Below are 19,681 nucleotides of genomic sequence, written 5' to 3' on the forward strand. Positions count from 1 at the left end.
CCGCTGATATCCCGGAATAAATCGCGACGGAGGCAGAATCCTGACGTTCGACGATCCCGGGGAAATCGCCGCAGATAAGAGAAAAAATCGCGACGTGCGTCTTAAACGCGAGTAAATACGGTACATTAAGTGGCACAAGTCACTAGTGCATGTGTCACCCCCCCCCCCCCCCCCCCCCATAATGCATGCTTATACAATCAGGGCCGGCTATACGGGGGGGGGGGGGGTAGTGAGGCGACCGCCTCAGGTCCCGCGCACGAAGCCACTGCATGCATCACGAATATAGTGCGTATTTCCGTGTGGATGCTGTGTGTTCGGTTCAGTTACAGAAGCATACATTTCATATTCGCTCTAGTTACAAAAGGATTCACTTTGTATTCGATTTAAGCATATAGCTATTCGCTTCAGTTTTAAAATTACTATTCACACAGCCCTAACTTTTTGAGCAGGTAGGCACACTTCATAAGGCTTCAATTTATGCCCAATGTGATTGCAAAACTAGATATTCCAAATACAAAGACAAACAATACTGTGAATCATTTTATTTCCAAAAACCAGTTGACTTCACATATTATCTTTTGGTGGCTAGTGACCTCAAAGCGCCAATCTATAGCAAATTTATTCCCCAGTTTCCCATACAACAAATGCTTGTGCCTTTCATCCACGACAACTGCACCGTTCACCTCTTGAAATGTGATTGTAAAAAATTTTGTTATGCAGCTAGTACAACTTTGTACCGTTAGTCCATAGCTTGACGAGCTGCAACACTTGGGTTGTTCACAACTTCTCCGAGCGACTCTAGCAGTTCTTTCCTGTAGTCTTCAAAGTCTCCGTCAATCTCTTCTATTCCCTTATGCTCAACGACCCACAACTGACAGTTTGTCTCTCGTATGAGTCTTTCATCGTGGCTCACAATAATCACACCTGCAAATGAATTTACAAATCATTTTGAAACACACGGCAAGTAACATTCCCAGATCATTAGACAGGTACAGCTACTTACCACCCTCGAAATCTCTAATAGCGTCAGCCAACGCGTCGATGGATTCTATGTCAAGGTTGTTTGTTGGTTCATCCTGTTTTGAAGTAGGAGCACCATTATTAAATTTCAATGACACAGAACCCAAAAATATACAGTAGTAGTACTAGGAAGCATAAGTGGCAATGTACGAACCAGAATTAACACATCTGGGGCTCTAAGGCAGAGCTCAGCAAGGGCCACCCTTGCTTTTTGGCCTCCCGAGAGGTCATGATTCTTGATTGTATGGGCATGGCTCACGAGACCAAAACTTCCCAGCTGTTTACGGGCATCTTGGTAGTTTAGGTTGAACAGTCGCTACAAAAAGAAAGCACTTTTGTTCAGACTACATCTCTACATAGTGACTCCAGTGTTAATACTACAGCATACATTAACCTACTTGTAGATATTCGACGGGGCTTTCGTCAGGATTTAGCTGTTCTCCCGAGTGCTGGTCAAATCGGCCAATCCTCTATGAAGAGTTTGCATAATTGATTGTTTACGTTTATTGAATTTGAGAACACTGGTGTGTTAAAACGTGGGGGAACAAACACTGGTGAGAAATACGTAGTTGTGAACCCACCAATCTGTGATTCCGTCTCGCTTCACCCTTGAGCTGAAGAGAAGAGAAGTTTGATATAGAATGACGAAATACTAGCAGCTTTGTCAGAATACTCACCGGTGTTAAGTCTCCGCAAAGAAGCTTCAAAAATGTACTTTTTCCAACTCCATTGGGTCCGACGATGGCCACTAATGTGGTACATAGTTTTGTTCAAAATGTTTCGTCAAGAAAATTACGTTTAGCGCAATTTATACATTCTGTGTACATTGTGTGTTCCCTTACCTCTAGATGACATATCTATACCAAAGTCAAGGTCCTTGAACAGCAGTGGCCGATTGGGATACCCAAAATCAACATCTGTAAAACGTTACCCGAAATGACTTTCTTTGTACAGCGGACACACAAGCTTTTCACTCACTGTAGACACCCAAGATAGGTGGGCTCAATGGTGGTGGGCTTGGAAACTTGAACTTGACGATATAGTCCTTTGGTTTTTGAATGAGCTCAGCTGGGCCTTCCTCCTCTTCGGTGCCTTGTAGTTTTTGCTTGTTCTTCTGCTGCTTTCGTGTCAGCGCCTGAACCTGGGTCTTTGTCTGCAGGTGCGAGTGGTGGTGAAACACATCAGAGTGAATGCACATATATGTTGATCTATCAAGCCTGAGCTTACAGCTGTTTTTGTGGACATGCCCGAGGCTTTCATCTGCTTCAGCTTCTTCTCCTGCTTCTCATACTCTTTTATCAGCTCTTTTCTACGCTGTACATACATCTTTTTGAACTGACCTGCAAAACGTAATTGTCAATTGTGGCACTTACACATCTACTAACACACAGAATCAGTGTTTCGTTGCTGCCCCAGATAAGCCCGATTCCCCCACTCATATACACATGCCCAGCATTCAGGTTATGTAAGTTATGTAATGCTGTGTGTTGTCATAGTGGTACTTACTGAAATTTCCTTTGTAATAATAAAGTTTCTGATTATCTAAGTGGACAACATCGGTGCACACGTTGTCGAGGAAGCTCTGGTCGTGCGACACAACCAGTAGTGTTTTCTTCCACACTTGCAGGTAACTGAAAGATTGCAATACCTCCTGTACCACAGAGAACTGAAACAAAGCAGAGTAAAAGAGCCAGAGCTGCCACTCACTTATCTAGCCAAATGACAGCATTCAAATCCAAGTGATTTGTCGGTTCATCCAACAACAACAATGTCGGTTCCATAAACAGCGCCCTGAAAGGAAAACAAAGAGTAAGAGTTAGCCTCTGAAACAGCTGCGGTAAGGAAGACTACGCGGTGAACATCTGCAATATCGTCGAGCATGTTTATTACGATCTTTAATGTAACAGTAACTCAGACATCATGCTCAAATTGCTGGTTCCCACCAGCTCACTCATTGAAACGCACGTAAACACTTCGAGAAAAGGGTCATCGCAAGAACGCTCGCTCACATATTGCAAGCAGAATTCTCCCTACACAATACAACTTATGTGACAATGACACCATGATGGCGAGCAATGAACGAGGACATCAATTTCAAGAGGACCAAACCATCATATGTTATCAGCGGTCACGTTGTCATTGGATAAGCTTTCGTGGACACAAAACTGCTTCAATCTAGTGCTAGATAAAACGGTTTTGTACCGTTCTGCTTCGCTGACGTGATCCCGATTGGTAATTTCGCAAAAGATCAACTATAATGATTCGCCGATATAACGATTGAATTTCGCATTCCTGTCAATATCGTTGTAAATTGGCTCGACTGTATAAGGATTACAACAGAAGCATTTAATGCATACCTGGCAAGAGAGACTCTCATTCTCCATCCTCCAGAAAAGTGGTTGGTGGGTCTGTCTTGCATCTCACGGGTGAATCCCAAACCAGCTAAAATACGGCGAGCTCGTGCCTCGGCTGCATCAGCACCAATAACCTGTAGTTCTTCGTATACCTGAGCAAGAGAAAAAAGAAAAGATAACATATCACACCAGAGCGCCAGCACTATAACTAGAGCCTGAAGTTTTAGGGTTTTACCCGATTCTTCCCCGAACTTGCACCCCGAATTGAAGGTTACCTCTTTAGGGTGAAACCCGATTTTTACCCGGCAAACTGCCCTCACTGGGACGTCTGTAGGAAGGCACTAACTTAATTGTTTCGTAGTAGATGCAGTTACATCACCATTTGTACCAAACCACTACAGTTAGTTTGAGTAACTGAGCCCGATTTCTCCCTGAATTTAGCATACTGGAAGTTTTTCCACCCGAATTCGCATGAATTTAGTGCACATGTTTATTTACCCGATTTTTACCCCCGAATTTCAAAAAAAATATTTCCCGAAAACTTCAGGCTCTAACTATAACTTTACACATTAAAATCCCATTATGCTAAATGAGCAATGAAACTTATGCATGTAATAGCCAAGAAGCAAGAGGAGGTGTGCAAGAGGAAGCAGGTATATGTGGAGGAGAGGTCCAGGTGTACTAAAATTTCCTGGTGTACTACGTAGGTCATTGTCTGGAATAACTGTTTCTAGCAAAAATTTTATGGGAAATTTCACAGTCTCTTTAAGACCACACCTCTGTGAGGCGTTCATGGTTCTTTAGGTTTCCAATTGCAGCATCTTCTTCTAGTTTCTTCTGTTCTTCGATGAGCTTTGTCCGCTTCACGTCAGCTTTAAGCACCACGTCAATTGCCGGGGTCTCATCAGCAACGACCTCTGCATATGCAAACAAATAATGTGGTATTTCCTTACAGTCTTCTTAGCCATTTCCCCAATGGGCATGACAATGTCTCACCTTGCTCGCAAAGTAGGACATCTATGTTCGGTGGAATGTTTAGTGACCGGTTTGCTATGTGCTTTAGCAAAGTGGTTTTACCGTGCCTGCAATGAAGAGAAGGTTCTGTGACGGTTGTGCACTCAAAGTCAAGGTCTCAATAGTTTGATAGAACCAAATAAGTAAGAGATGAGTGCAGGTAGGAAAATTCGTACCCGCACCACACCCCCGCAGACGTACCCGCAGCCCAATACGTACGCAGGTTTCAGTTATGCCATGTGATCGTCACAGCACAAAAATTTATTGATGCTGAGGACACTGTCCGTTAGAGAGCTACTTTTCCAACGCGCGAGATGCTGTGCCGACTGCTGACATGGTTGCCGGCTTACTAACGCGAAGCGTACCACTCGTGGTGCCGAGAGGTAGCCAAAATTAGCCCCGTTCGGCAAACGTAAGTCAAAGGGTAAGCACAGAACACGGTGCCATTAAATGACAAAGCTGTCATCGTCTCACACACAACTGAAGGTCTGGATATGGGGGGAAAGCGAAGAACGTCTTGGAAGGCATTTTGGGCCATATATTCGCAATGAATCGGGTCATGCACCAAAAGCTGATGGGCTGGCGTTGCGCCTGCGGGTATTGTGGATATGGCCGCGTAATCCTCTGAGGCAGTGCGGGTATACCCACTCCCGCACTCATCTTTACAAACAACCCATAACAGTATTTCATTGTAGTTGTGATAAGTTTCGTGATATTCAACAACAGCATTATTAAGACTGGAAGCTCTCAACTCATGTTTCTATTCACTCCATGCTTGGATTCCACGACAAAAAGCGGAAAATGCAAAGAATGTATGAGGCATCGAAAAATAGTGCATGCGCACAAATTCATATGCGTCAATTTTGTTAAATGAAGTCCCAAACCAGTGTACCACATCAACAAACACACAGCATACTCCGGAGACAGTCGTCAGAGCTGAGGAGCACGGCCGAATTTGTAGTTCACAGACACAGACCTTCTGTATCTAACTCCACAATTTGAGATAACCTGTGCCTCAGCTCTGACATCATGCTTATCGGTTTTTTTTTTTTGCTATATCGGTTGCTGTTCCTGAAACACTATGATTCAGGGAATTTGTATCAGCTTCAAACCTTAAAAATATATTATGAATAGTAACTTGAGCACTGTGCTACCAGAAACAGTACTTGTGTCAAATGTACGAAATTGTGCCAAAGGTGAACTTTAAAAAATAATCTAGCATTCTTACCCATTTGGTCCAACAAGACCATAACGCCTTCCAGCTGTGATGGTGAGACTGGCATTAACAAACAGATCCTTTCCTCTAGCGGATATAGAAAAATTCTCAACCTGTAATTACGTAAAAGAAGAAACAGTTTTAACAGAAAATATTTCACAAAAGCTTCTTAATTTTACAAATACAACAAAAGACAGCGGGAAATGTTACCTTTATATCTACTGCATTTTCCAGCTGCAATTGCTGCGCAGCTGACTTGTCGGCTTGAGAAACTGTAAACTGTCCGCCATCTTCACTTGTCTTTCCTTTGTTCAGGCTTTCGAGCTGTTTCTGAAATTCAGACTGCAGAAGAGAAATAAACGTCATTTAGTTTTGAAGCACTGGGTATTCCTGGCGATTCTTGCCCTTCCTGTCTCAAAAGAGAAAAAAAAATTGCACAAGTTATTTCCACAAAATTTTCACATTGGATACCAAATACTAAGTATTTGTAAGATATACCACGTTACTCCCAAAACTAATTAAGTTATGCACAAGTCTGTTTTGAACATAATATTCAAATGAAAATCTTTGACAAAGCTAATCCAACCTGTTTCTTCATCAGTTTCTTCTCCCTATGTGTTAGCTTTTTTCCTTCCGCTCGATCGGTGTCTGCAATGTAGAAAAAGGGCAATATATAAGATATGAATGAGAAAATAGAAATACAAAAGGAAAAATAAAACAGAAGGCCACCTGTTGTGTTTTTAGCAAACCTAATTGGTGTGTTCGCTCTAGCAGACTTTTTCTAATACCTTCACGCAGAGAGCACTCGTCAAGAGCTCATCAACAGCCTGCCCATGAAGGTTGCGGCTACATTGTTTTAGAGATACTTCAGGCACTTCATCAGTATTTTACATCGTATTAGAGTGATGGCTGCTGTTTAAGCACTTCCATACTGCGCGTCTAAGCTAGTGATTGTCTTGCTGTCAAAAGTAAAGACGACCTTCTTGCCCCCCGTATGGGAATGCCCTCGTGTTCAGAGTAACGTGGAACATTGTAAATGGTAAGCAACAGACACAGTGAATCCACCAGAATGATACCAAGATTATCACAAATGTGCAACGTATGACCTAAATGTGCGGACAGCATATGTTATGAAAATAAGGTCAAGGGAGAATATGAAAGCCGGTGCCTTTTGAGTCACTGTCAGTCTTCGTTTTGGCATTCTTTCCCGTTTTGGTCTTGTTGTCACCCTTGCTTTTCGTATCCTGCTCTTCACTTCCATCGCTATCTTCATCTTCGCTGTCACTTGCCAGTGCGGTAAATTTGTTTTTAGCAGGCCTTGGTGACTCGCAGTCACCGTCGTCTTGCAAGTCCAAGTCGTCGAGATCTTTCTCTAGATCATCTTCCACTGGCTTTGGCGGCTCTTTCTTACTAACTTTTCCCTTGTTCTTCTTCGGAGCCATATCGTAAGCGACGGTAATACCTTTGGAAAACTGCACTATATCAGGAATTTCAATACAAATCGCACGGAAAGGCACTTGCCAGACGACAATGCGGCTGACGGCGCACGTTGTGCACAGTGTTACGAACGTGTTTGCAGGGAGTCCTTCCGAGTGCGGCGGGGAGCACCAGCGATCGGTAATGGTTTCGCTTTCGTTTTCGTCCCTTTTGGATTGTGTGCATGTCAGTGAAAGATTACAACCAGAGATTAGGAATTTATTCGACGAAGGGAACACGTCACAAGTTAATTAGTTAAGACGGTTAATTTTTGGTCACGTAGTCACTGTCACGTGGTCCCGTCGAACTATGGACGGACATACGCATTTATTCGCCCTATGAGGTCATCTCTTTAAAAGAAAGATGTATACAGGATATTTTTTTATCCGTTACATAATATTTTGAAAAAGAAGCCATGAGAGCAGCACAGATTTTTGCAGTTGAGTTCTACGGCAGGGCGGACATCCTCTCGAAGAAAGTGTGCAACTACAAGACGACTAATTACCTAAAATTCATTAATTGACTTTTTAATTAGGGGATTTCGGGCAAAAGCGAGATGGCATATTGAGAGACTATCCTAGTTCCAAGCCATGTCACGTTTAACAAATCCTGAAACACGCACGTGCGTTAAAATATCCATCCCCGAATTTTGATATACAAATGAGCCGACACCGAAACTGCGGCGACCGGGAACGCGGGGAGTACAGCGCTCATTTCACGTCAGAGGGCCACGTGATTTGGATCGGTGGGGATGATTGGAGTAGGTGCCGCTCAGCTGGCCATATAAGCCTCCGTGGGCGAGGGTGACGCGCTCCTCATGTGCGCTTTTTCGGTTTGGGCTCATTTGCATACCAAAATTCGGGGATGGATATTTTAGCGCACGTGCGTGTTTCAGGATTTTTAAAACGTGGAATGGTGTTCAACGAGGATAGTCTCTCAATCTGCTATCTCGCTTTTGCCCGAAATTCCCTAATTAACAATTTGATTAATGAATTTCGGGTAACTATAGTCATCTGGTAGTTACATACTGTCCTCCAGAGGATGTCCGTCTGGCAGTAGAACTCAACTGCAAGAACTAACATCTATGCTGCACTCATAGCATTTTTTAAATAAAAATTCTGGTCAGTCTTACGTGACGCACCCTGTATATATCGCTGAGTTGTTGCATAACGGTAATAGCTACTACCCTAATTCAATGCCAGCCAATTATTTTCCGTTTCTACTTCCGGCAGCGGAGAAAGGTGGTATATACATTTTCATTTTCGCGACCGTTACCGGCTACAATTTTGGTAGTTGAAAGGAAGAACGTGTTTCCATTTCGGTTTTAGTAACGCCACACATTTTCCTACCGCTCACGAATGCTGGTATCGAAAGGGGGAGAAAACATAGAAAAGCAGAATTCACAAATGATAACAACAATTCCGTGTTTCACACAGCGAAGCACACCAATACGCATTCCAAGCCTGCTCCCTTTGTAGTTGTGATAGATTCGAATGGCGTGCAGGCGCCGCGCAGTAGCAGGTCAAGCATTCCTGTGCGCGTTGAGTGGAGCCCCATGGGCGCATAGGAAGTTGCTGGGTTTCATGTCAACAAAAGCGCTCCATTGTGAAGCTCCGTTCTTTCAAGCGCTCGTCTTGCTTTCACGCTTTGAACTTGAACGCTTTCTTGTTTCGTTTATTGAATTTTCATTTCTTATTTTTCCACAGTCTGATCAGGTCGGCAAACAACATAACGGAGGCAACCTTTTGTGACGTAGTCAGCTATAGAAAAGCAATGACTCTGGCCTGACAGCCTGTGTTTGTTGAATTCATAATAGATGCGCTTCAGGCAAACTAATTTTAGGGGAGGTTCCGTTGATGACAGTAATTAAAACTTTCGCGATCTAAAGTTCATTGTGTAAAAAGCGCGGGTTTCTCAATCCTCTCAAGGTGCAGACAACAATTATTTGAAAGACCGGAGGGTGAATAACATAGAGCGATATACGAAGTGAACAAAAGATTAAATGAGTGAGATTTCGGTGCTGGAAGCTCAGTGACTATAGATATAGATAGGTGAGCGTGAGTAACATTGAAACGCTATCCGCATGCGCGCTGGTACCCAAATCATACAAATTCCGAGACCACATGGCGAATCTTCTTGTGCATTCGTCATCCTGGGCTCCAGTGTCCACCATGCTGTGCGCATATCGCACCAGACGTCTTCTACGGCTGCAGAGTTGTACGCTGTTCTCAATGCGGTCCAGTACATTGCCAACCAAGCAACACCTGGTGACTGGTCAATCCTTTCTGATTCCAAGAGCGGCCTTCAAGTACGCGCTCCTGTGGCCTCCAGTGGTCTTGTGGTCACAGTGTACGACATCATCTTATCGTACAATGCCGCTGTCGCAATAGGGGCACACAATCGAGCTCCAGCGGATCCCCGGTCACATCGGCATTGTTGGGAATGATGCCGCTGACAGGGAAGCACGTAATGCTCACCAACGCGGGCCCACGCAAAAGATATATATCACCTCTGAGGATGCCAAACGTACGTTGTGCTCATGTTGCCACTTCGGAGATCCCTGGACCTTGGGTCTTGATAGCCGACCCTTTGACGTCGTGAAAGCGCTGGGCGAATGGCCTACAATTCATCGTCAGGGTGCCCAGCGCTCACTCATCACCTTCACCAGCGGCATGGCCGAGTGGGCTAAGGCGTCCGCACGTTGGTGGTAGCCAAGGTCGTGCTGAAGACATGGGAGGTGGTGGGTTCGAATCCTACCGCCGGCTCTGCTGTCTGAGGTTTTCCCTGGGTTTTCCGAAGACTTTCCAGACGAATGTCAGCACAATTCCCCCTGAAGTCGGCCCAGGACGCATACTAACCCCCCTGTCCCCCACTCATTCCTCCTGTCCTCTATCCATCTGTCCACGTCTGTACGCCGCTCTTAGCCACAGTTGCTTCGCGCTGCTAACTCATTACGAGCAAAGGTTGGTAAGGCCGCTTGGGGATTAAAGGATTATTGTCCGTAATGAGAGACTTCGGCCGAAAGATATTGTACGTATAAATAAAAGTAATAAATAAACTAATAAAAGCACTTTAATGGTTGATGAGTTACATTACGTTCGTCCCGTCCTATCTCATCGCATGGCGACCTTGCAACGTATCATACCCCTGACCGTCAGGCTGTTGGATGGTCGAGTAACACAGTACGATAACAAAGGCTCTCGTTATAGGCAAGCACGCCACCTGTCGTCGCTACGCATCTCAAAGCTGTGTGGACTGTCCAGGACTTCCTTCCGCATTACCCCCCATTCAACGAGGGCAGTCAGCCACGTAGAAGAGTCTTGACTCGTTACACGTGCAAGGATCGTTTTGTATTGTTCCAAGACATTCGAGTCTATTTTCGCTGACCCTTCCGATGTGGGCTCCTGAACCCCTGCTGCGCTGCAAGCTTTGTGTTCGACAGGCCTCGACTATACACGCCCAATGGATGATACCTTTAATTTCCTTTGACGAAGGTATTGAAGCCGAACGGGATATTGCGTCCTGCTATCCCGGGCTCTCAGGCTAAGCGATGTACCGGAACGACTTAACTGGAGCTGGAAGGAAAAAAAAAAAAAGTGTGACTACCGGGTAATATGTAGAGCACACGGCGTCAAACGGTATCGTAAGTGTTTTTTACAATATCGCCAGTAGGTAGCAGCTTTCACATAGGTGAAGTACCAAGCAACACGTGGCCATAATAACTACGTATATATGATGGACACGTGGTCGTTATCGACGGAGTAAATTTTTCTCGCCTGTGAGGAACAAAATACAACGAGAGACAAAAAAGATAAGAAAACATATCAGAGTTCGCACACTATGCATCAGTATTCAGTAGGACGTTCCATGGGCGTTCCCATGATTTTTCCAGGGGGGGGGGGAGGCAAAGTGCTTCCAGGTGGGGCAAGCGTGCAAGTCCCCCTCCCCACATACACACACACCACCTCTTTTTCTGGAGGCGGACGTTGCTGACTGTGCATGTGTTTAGAGGTTCCTTTTATGACATCTGAGCATAATCATGACGACCTATGACTAAAGAGTGCACTTTTTCACAAGCGACCTTGAAGCTCTAAGGGGGGGCACGGCCCCCCTTGCCCCCCTCTCGTTACGCCCATGGGACGTTCCAGAGTAACGTCAGTGTCGATGAATGCAACTAGCGATTCACAACACATAAACGTACAACAGAAACGTAATTTCACCCATAACTCCGCAGTGCCAAATGCTGGGACATATTACTGACTTGCGCAAGTTCATCAAAAGCGTGATGACTTGTAGGCGTACGAGTGCAGGCTCGCCGAGTTCGTTGGCCCATATGACAGACACGATTACGGTAACAAATCTTGACAAAGGAGTAGTCACAACTCCATTTACATAATATTACGAGGTTTTTACTGACTACGACACTGCGCACGCGCCCCTAGGATACTTCTTCCCTGCACCGTTATTCGTGCCGAAAGTGAGCCCAGATGAGCGGCCACAACATGTCATCAGCAAACACGTTTACACGCATAAAGTACCGAACAGAGATTGCACGACACGCAACAGGATCAAGGAAGCGTTTGTTGATGGGAGCTACCCACGCTACGGATCATTCTGGGCATCCGAGAGAAGTCGTATTCACATTGAGATCATGCAGCATTCACTGAGACTGCCTGACAAGCTAGACCAGCAGTCCTTCGTGGGATACAGTGTCGATGAATTGATCAATTTATTTATTTCAATATTATATATTTACTCCAAAGGTCAACTGAGGGACATTACACCATGATGTGGGTTACATCACTGATAGTGTACTGCATCGCGAGTGTACATAACTTTTAGTACAGAAAACTACACACAAAAAAATACAAAGCCACGATACCGTGAGGTATAATAAGGTATCATAGTACAACCAACTTTATGCACGATGAATCAGCAATGTGGTACATCATCAGCTACGATGAAAATGGATTATGCGATATACTTTAATGGGTGCGTAAGAGGTCCTGGACACAAGGGAAAACCTATACGAAGGTAACCGGATAGCGAATACGAGAACAGAACAGAGATGGCACGATGAAATTCTTGAGTTTGTATTATTGTAACGATATTGCTTGTAAGGTAATTTCATTCTAGGACGGTGGGGCAAAAAATGATTTTGAAAAAACACGAGAATGACATAAAAGGCAGTCGACTTTATTTGGGTGATCAAGGCGGTTCTATTGATATCAATAAGCATTGAATTCGAAATCACACCACGTGATCGTACGTATGCGTGTGTATACTGCTACCTGATGGGATGCCTCTCGTCCGAACGCATTCATATCTACCTGGCAACTTCGGAAGCATCGTAGTATAGATGATCCACGTTCAACCCAAGTAACTCTCCTTATTGATTCCATGAAACAAGCCAATGCTCAACAAAGGTTGATTGTTTTCTTTTCTTTTTTTTTATTCCGTGTTAGCGCCGCGAAGCAACGGTGACTATGAGCAGCGTACAGACGTGGACAGATGGAGAGAGGACAGCAGGAAGGAGTGGGGGACGTGGGGGTTGGTATGCGTCCTGGGCCGACTTCAGGGGGAACTGTGCCGACATTCGTCTGGAAAGTGTTCGGAAAGGCCCAAGGAAAACCTGAGACAGCACAGCCGGTGGTAGGATTCGAACCCACCACTCCCAGTCTTCAGCATGACCTTGGCTATACCATCAACGAGCGGGACATGCCTCTCGGCGATGCCGCGCTGGTCAGCAAAGGTAGAAACGCGGGTAGTGTCGCTTCGGCATTAAATCGACTCTTGTATACCCTAACTCCAAAATAAATTAGAAAAACGTAGCTTCATTTACCGGAACATAAACTAGATATAATCTCACGCATCACAAAATCATTTGCTCAGCCAATGTGCTTGTATCGCTTATTGTTTTGCTGTTGTGCTTCCTGCGTCCTGGAATTGGCCCCTGTTGCTTGGAACTGTATACGAAGAAAACGGCTTTCTAACGATATTGAACATGTTCAACGTCGCTTCGTTTCTATTTGGTATGACCGACATATTGGTGTTAGAGCGCATACTACAATTATGAGCACATCCTGGAGAAACTTTGATTGTAATAACCTTATTACACCGCATACAAGGTAAGTCTGTTTTGTCGTATACGAACTTGCTGGAACAAGCTGTGCGAGAAACATGATGTTGGCATATTTCGTAAGGGTTCTAGTCTTACTAATGCCATCAAATCTATTATTAATGTATGGTCTATGTCATCTCCCCTTCTTCCTGTTTTTTCCCCCATGACTTATTTATTTTAGTACTTAAATTTTGCGATTTCATGTCTGTTTCGCGCGCGCACGCACGCACACACACACGCACGCCCGTGGACAGCAAGCCCGTGGACAGCAAGCACGACAGCGCGCCCGTGTCCACGGGCGCGAACGAATAAAAACTTTATATAGGTAATGATACCTCCAGTTGTTCTGTTCATGGGTAGTTATTTTCAATGTAGGTAATGTAGTCGCAGTTGTAATTCAATTGTATACTTGACTCATCATTATGTTTTCACCAAATTACGGCGTACAATGGGATATACAGTGTGGCTTGTGGAGATGAAACAATGAAACACACCCAACCATTATCGTCAAAATAAAGTCATCGTTTGTAGTTTAATTTAGAGCGCTCGTCGTACACAGTGCAATAATAATAACTGGAGTAGATTTACACAGCATATATCAGCCAGGGGTGGGCACAAATACATTTTTTGAGTACTTAAATATAAATACGAAATACTCTGTTGAAAGTGGTATTTAAATACTCGCATAAATACATTTCAATGTGAGTATTTAAATACAAAAAATAAATACAGTATTTAAATGGCATAGCTACTGCCATAAATACTGCGAGGACGATGTCATCTGGAATTACAGAAATACTAATGATCTTAACAACAAATCGGCAAGGAAGAACAGCATTTATTTATTGGATTATCATGGCGATTTTAATATAACAAGTCTCTCAAAGACTGCATCTTCTAGGTATCTTAAAACTTACTTTACTCAAAAATTGGTATCTAAATATAATCATAAATAAATTTTTCGAGTCTGTATTTAAATACAAAATATAAATACGCGTTTTTACATATTTTAAATACTATTTTAATTACGATGTATTTAAATACTGCCCATCCCTGATACCAGCACAGGTCGTGCCAATAGCGCCGAAAGGTTCTGCTTATTAAATACCTCCGTCGTGTATGCAATCACGCACGCGAAGTGCATCACGAACTTTGCCCGCTTGCCTCCCGCTAGAACAGCAGGAGATGACTTCACCCGTCATCTCTGCCGGATGCACGCATACCAAAAGACACGAAATACCTTCTGCTAAAAACTATATCCAGCGTTCCATCTGTCCCGCGGGGCTGCATGGCCACTGCGGGGCGGGCTAGTTTACCTTCTTTAGCAGTTTCGCCTACCATCTCATCTGCTTTCTTAATCCTGGCCGCTGTCTGTCAGGTCCTGACTTTTTCGCTCATGCCTGAAATTCTTGATAGGAAGAGGGCTTCTTCCAGAGGGGTACAACAACAATACGGAATTGCTGCTTATCCCACAATAGTGGCCGCTCGTCATGGGTGGGCCAATTGCTCCGCAAATCGATTGGGAATTATCAAATTTGGATTTCAAAAGTGTTCGGCCTTGAGCGAAGGCTCCATTGCACTTCCTGTAGTGCTTGTGAGGGCGTTCCCGGTCACGGGCAATTTTGAGAGATTGGTCGTGGATATCCACTTGAAAAGACAAAATGAAAATAAAAAATAAAAAATGCGGGGTTTATTATGATCGTGGAGGTCCAGTACTATAGCATGAGCTTGGCGCAGATTCGAACTGAAACACAGATGTCCCCTTCTGCAGCTGTACTGTGCGTATGAAGATATTTTACGAGCGCGGTGTCAATGTAAGTGATACCGACCCATTTCATATCTTTTTGTAGGGGTTGTTCCTTCTAGACAGACTGAAAAGATAATAATAATAATAATAATAATAATAATAATAAATAATAATAATAATAATAATAATAATAATAGTTTTACTTATGAAAACACTGAGGGTCCAATCGTGCACCAAGAAAAAAAAAAGAAGAAAAATACAAAAACAGACGTACATTAAACATATTAGACGTCACATGCTTGTAAACAGAGGGTCGTCTATACGGCAAACAGTCCCACCACCACCACCACTACCTTTCTCGCAGCAACCCGATGAAAACAACCTTGAACTATCCGTCCAACCCTATGCACTCGCACTTTCACTACAGTGTACGCTGGTTGAGACACGTACATGTTTGTCACAAATTTAAGAACACGCGAATCTTATTCGAGGAAACATTCTGAAAAATTCAACCACAGTGCAAGCAACCCCTTGATTAACTTCACAAAAACTACAGCAGCTCGTCGTGCCTTCTTTTTTATTTTATTTTTATTTTTTTGCTGTTCTACGAGGTGTACACAGCGACAGTCGACTGCGTTTTTATGTATGTGTATGTTTTAATTCCTTTACAAACATCCGAGATGGCCGATACGGCACGAGGCTACCCGGATGCTAGACGCAGGCTTCACACACTCGCATTGTTTCCCTATACATCCCGTCAATCACCTCTCTTTTTTTCTCCGTTATTACAGTTTTTATTTTTTTCCTCCGATTTCTCTTTCTCACCCTGTTCACGTCGCACCGCAGAAACCAGCTAGCCCGCGTCTTCCCTGCCTCCCTCGTTCGTGACCGTCACTGTGCAATTTCCGAAACCAGCGATATACACAGACACACAATCGACCTTGTTCATCTGCGGTTGACAAAAAAAAAAAAAAAAAAACGCGGCGCATCCTATATGGTCATCCGCATGCACGCATAGCCACGAATATAACACGAAACGTACGCCTTCTACGCTTTCTATCGCGCTACTAAAATAGCGCGGAAGACGAACGAAAAATAAATATTTTAAAAAAAAGAAAAGAAAAAAAAGCAAAGGGACGTATAGTTATTCCGAAGTGAGAGTGAAGTCAATCCCCGGCGTCTCCGATCGTCACACACAGGGGGAAAGCGAAAGTGGAGTTGACAGCCGGCGGCACGGCTTGCTTTTTCATTTTGCAGGCCTGATTATGCTTCTTGGATTTCGGGCGTGGAAACGTGACATCATCCGACGCGCATGATCAAGTTTGGAAGAATAACGAGACGAAGAAAAAAAAAAAGAAGACAAAGTGGGAGTGAAGAAGTGAATAACACTCCCGGTATTCCTCTCGTCTTGATGTTTCAGACGTGTTGTTACAAGATAGTACTTTGAACGTACTTTTTTTCTTTTTTTTATGGCTTTGCGATTGGTAGACACAACTCTTCCAGGGATTTGGAAGAGTCGACGGCATTGGCTGAACTTTATCTTGCCCATGGATTTTAGATTCTGGAGGTATGGGTCCGTATCCGCATCTTTTGGATCGTTAAGCGGGGGCAGCCATCGCACCGTGCGCGGATAACGAGGATTCGCAGCTGCTAAGTAGTATTCACCGCCCTTGGCCCAGAGGACACAGCTCGATAAAATACACGATCGTCTTCTTTTTCCCTCATACATGCACTCTGCCAAAGCAAGTGGTGCGTCCCGTATAGGCAACGTAGCATCCGTCGTGCCCTTGCAGTACTGTCAACACTGTCAACGCTGTCAAAAGTAGATACCTCTATGGTACTGCTCATCTGGGTTGCGGTGTGCCATGTGCGAGGTATTGTCTGGATCGAGAGATGAGAGAAATAAAGCACTTCTAAGATTGGCAATAGAAAAGTCCACAAGCATCTTCGCATCGCATTATGAGTTCTCATGGCGCGTCCGGTAGGCAAAGTAACACCCGCCACACCGTTGGAGTTATGACTGTGAAAAGGTTGCGCACTTTTATTTCCAGTGTTTTTTTATTTTTATTTAGCGCTACTAAAGTCTAAGACACAAGCTTAAGAGACAAGTCAAAGTCCTCACGTGTGCCATGGGGCAAGCTCTATTTCCAGGGCTCTGCGCTCAGCACGTCGCCGATACTGAACTGAAGTGACTTGTGCTAAGAGACTCACACAGACTACGTTCACACAGGTGCTGGAAAGCAACCTGTTACTCTACGCAGTCATCCCCAGTACTACAGTAAGTCTGTATTTCTCAAAAATATAACACTGGGTTGCCAAGGTGGGTGCCGCGGTGGAGCAGTTATTCAGCTTGTGAGGGGGTGGGGGGGGGGGGGGGTCTCGTAAGCCGAAATCTTCGAACCCAAATGACGGAGAAGAATTTTAAAACGATTGTGCTCCTTCGTGCCAACAGAAGGTATGCAAGTGAAGAGAAATGTTGAGAAGCAAAGCAAACAGCTGGTATAAGCTGCTGGGATTGTTAATGTGCGCTATCTAGTCAGTGTCCAGTCTATTTCTTTGGAATAAAGATAGTATGGTTCATATCTGGGGTGTGTGCAGAACCCATAAGAAAGAAAAGGATGAGAAACACTATGCGTTATCACATCATGTGATCTAAGGTATTCCGCTTTATTTAATAGTAATTCAACTCAAAACAGCTCACTAAATCTACCCAATCAGTGTAGTGGAAAAAGGTAACGGTACCAGTACTGAGTATACAAAGTAGCTGTAACTGCATCAGTGGGGAGTTTTAGGAAATCGTAAGCGCTCTCCGATTCCTGCTCCGTATCGCTGTCAGTCAATCAGATACCAGCAACGTGACGGCAGCCACTCCAAAGGAATCAAGCGATTGGCTTAATTGTTCGGAAACTTTATCGTGAAACCTCTACGTTTTCCTAAAACTCCCTATATAGTGTATTTTTTCGCTCACCACCGGCGCCGCCCTCTGGCTCAAACGCTACATAGGCGTTAGAACAGTAAACTCTCGCTATGTGTTACAACAGCATCTGGCAACATCCCTGGCTTTACTGTTGCCCCGACCGCCCCTTCAACGGCACCATGGACACTGCCGAGCCCTGGGGCCTCCTGTGGCCGAAGAGCCTGATCCCCGTTCTGGTTCTCAAGCAATCTACTTTGGAAATGATGGATACGAGGTACAGAAGCCGCACGGCTGTGTTCACAGATGGTTCGTCTATACGCCGGATGGCTCCTCCGTTGCCTTTGTCATACCGGACGAGTCAGTATCATCTGGGTTTCGCCTGTCACATCGCACTTCGTCCACCTCTGCGGAGCTGTATGCCATCGTGCAATCTCCAAAGTCTGTCTTGAACTACCCTCCTCGCTCCTGGGTGATACACTGACTAAAAATCAGCCCTGCAATGTGTAGGAAGCATGGGCATCCGCGGCTCCTTGGCCCGGTGATAGTGAATATCCTGACGGCGCTCAAGGTTCTTGGGGAACAGAGACACCGGGTGGGTCCAGTGGGTCCCCGGCCTCACTGGCATTCAGCGCAACAAGGAGGCAGATTTGGCGGCTGGTTCGGCCCCCAGCAGCCGTGCTCCAGAGCCGTGTACATTGTCCTCTCCAACGGAGATAGACGCTTGTACTTGTCTGCGTTGGTGTGACCCCTTGGCCCGCCAGAATATGGCGCCATGACATCACTGAATGGTCACTTCTTCATGCAGTGGCTCCGTCATTATCATTTAAGATGCCAGGTGGCTTCCCTCGCAGCTTTACGTCACTTCTGCGGCGTCTACGACTCAACGTCACCTTCACCCCTGTGTTCCAGGTTAAGCAGGGTTACAGTAACACGGCGCTGTGCCCAGCTTGCCACACCACGGCTACGATCCTTCATATGAACGAGGACTGTGACCGGTACACGTGTGAACGCCGGGTGTTCTCAACGCCAACTTGAGCTCCTTGATCATAGACCATTCAGCTTGTCCAAAGTATTACTTGGCACATGGAGCTCCCCTGCGCATCTGTACCGGGCTCTTCGCTCCCTTTTTGCTTTCATGCAAGCCACTGGACTCCTGGAAGAACTCTAAACAGAACTCCGACCTGTCGTCGCTTCGCGTTCACCATAAATCATCCTCTCATATCACCGTCTGTGAAGTGGGGTAGGGTCCCGTGGCTACCACGGAGAAACATCTCATGTCGTCATCACTTCTCCTTCATTTATTGTTGTTGTTGTCTCACGGGAAACAAACAACAACTTTATTGTGAGATGATGAATGGGAAGTTTCATCGCCAGGGGCGATACTCTACCTCATTGCTGGTGGTGATGCGGGGAATGAAATAACGAACCCCTTCACAATAAGGATCGAAGTCCTATGGTATCCAGAAAGGTCAAGAGAGCTTTGAGGGCAAAGCGTTGGTGGGCTGCATGGGGTCAGGGACCAAGCAATTTCACGAGAGAGAGGGGAGCGTACGGTTCGGGAAGGTTGGTATCAATGGAGAAGAATGTGCTCTTGTGCTTTACAAGACAAGTTGAGACAAGTTGACTCTCACAAAACGCCACAGCTGGGTGTCACAGTTGGGTGGCACAGCTTGAGAAAAGTTAACTCTCCCCAATGTTGTCCCACGGGGTATCTGTAGCAGTAACTGAAAAATACTTTAAAATGCATTTATCTGTGACTAACTCCGACACTTTTCAAAAGTAACTTTGGCAACCCTGCGAGTGTACTACAATGTGA

At 44.9% G+C, this 19,681-nt stretch overlaps 1 protein-coding gene across 5 annotated transcripts in view; it reads right to left on the reverse strand.

The window, feature by feature from the left end:
- Positions 1–527: 527 nt before the first annotated feature.
- The window catches only part of LOC135368540 (ATP-binding cassette sub-family F member 1-like), a 45,847-nt gene continuing 26,693 nt past the window's right edge, over positions 528–19,681 (reverse strand). For 3 of the 5 annotated variants that reach the window (XM_064601909.1, XM_064601911.1, XM_064601910.1), the window contains 17 exons: positions 6,191–6,252; positions 5,815–5,946; positions 5,617–5,717; positions 4,371–4,456; positions 4,152–4,291; positions 3,378–3,526; positions 2,728–2,811; positions 2,527–2,651; positions 2,248–2,360; positions 1,999–2,173; positions 1,863–1,937; positions 1,698–1,768; positions 1,602–1,634; positions 1,419–1,490; positions 1,175–1,336; positions 1,004–1,076; positions 528–924 (listed from right to left, as the gene is read on the reverse strand). In XM_064601909.1, the coding sequence (XP_064457979.1) occupies positions 740–924; positions 1,004–1,076; positions 1,175–1,336; positions 1,419–1,490; positions 1,602–1,634; positions 1,698–1,768; positions 1,863–1,937; positions 1,999–2,173; positions 2,248–2,360; positions 2,527–2,651; positions 2,728–2,811; positions 3,378–3,526; positions 4,152–4,291; positions 4,371–4,456; positions 5,617–5,717; positions 5,815–5,946; positions 6,191–6,252 (1,838 nt within the window). In that variant the 3' untranslated portion in view covers positions 528–739. Of the gene's footprint in view, positions 925–1,003; positions 1,077–1,174; positions 1,337–1,418; positions 1,491–1,601; positions 1,635–1,697; positions 1,769–1,862; positions 1,938–1,998; positions 2,174–2,247; positions 2,361–2,526; positions 2,652–2,727; positions 2,812–3,377; positions 3,527–4,151; positions 4,292–4,370; positions 4,457–5,616; positions 5,718–5,814; positions 5,947–6,190; positions 6,253–6,772; positions 7,169–10,553; positions 10,656–19,681 lie in introns of those variants that run through there. The other 2 variants (XM_064601912.1, XM_064601908.1) reach the window with 2 other exon arrangements.

The sequence above is a fragment of the Ornithodoros turicata genome, chromosome 9 (assembly GCF_037126465.1).
Source record: "Ornithodoros turicata isolate Travis chromosome 9, ASM3712646v1, whole genome shotgun sequence".
Classification (NCBI taxonomy): Eukaryota; Metazoa; Arthropoda; class Arachnida; order Ixodida; family Argasidae; genus Ornithodoros; species Ornithodoros turicata.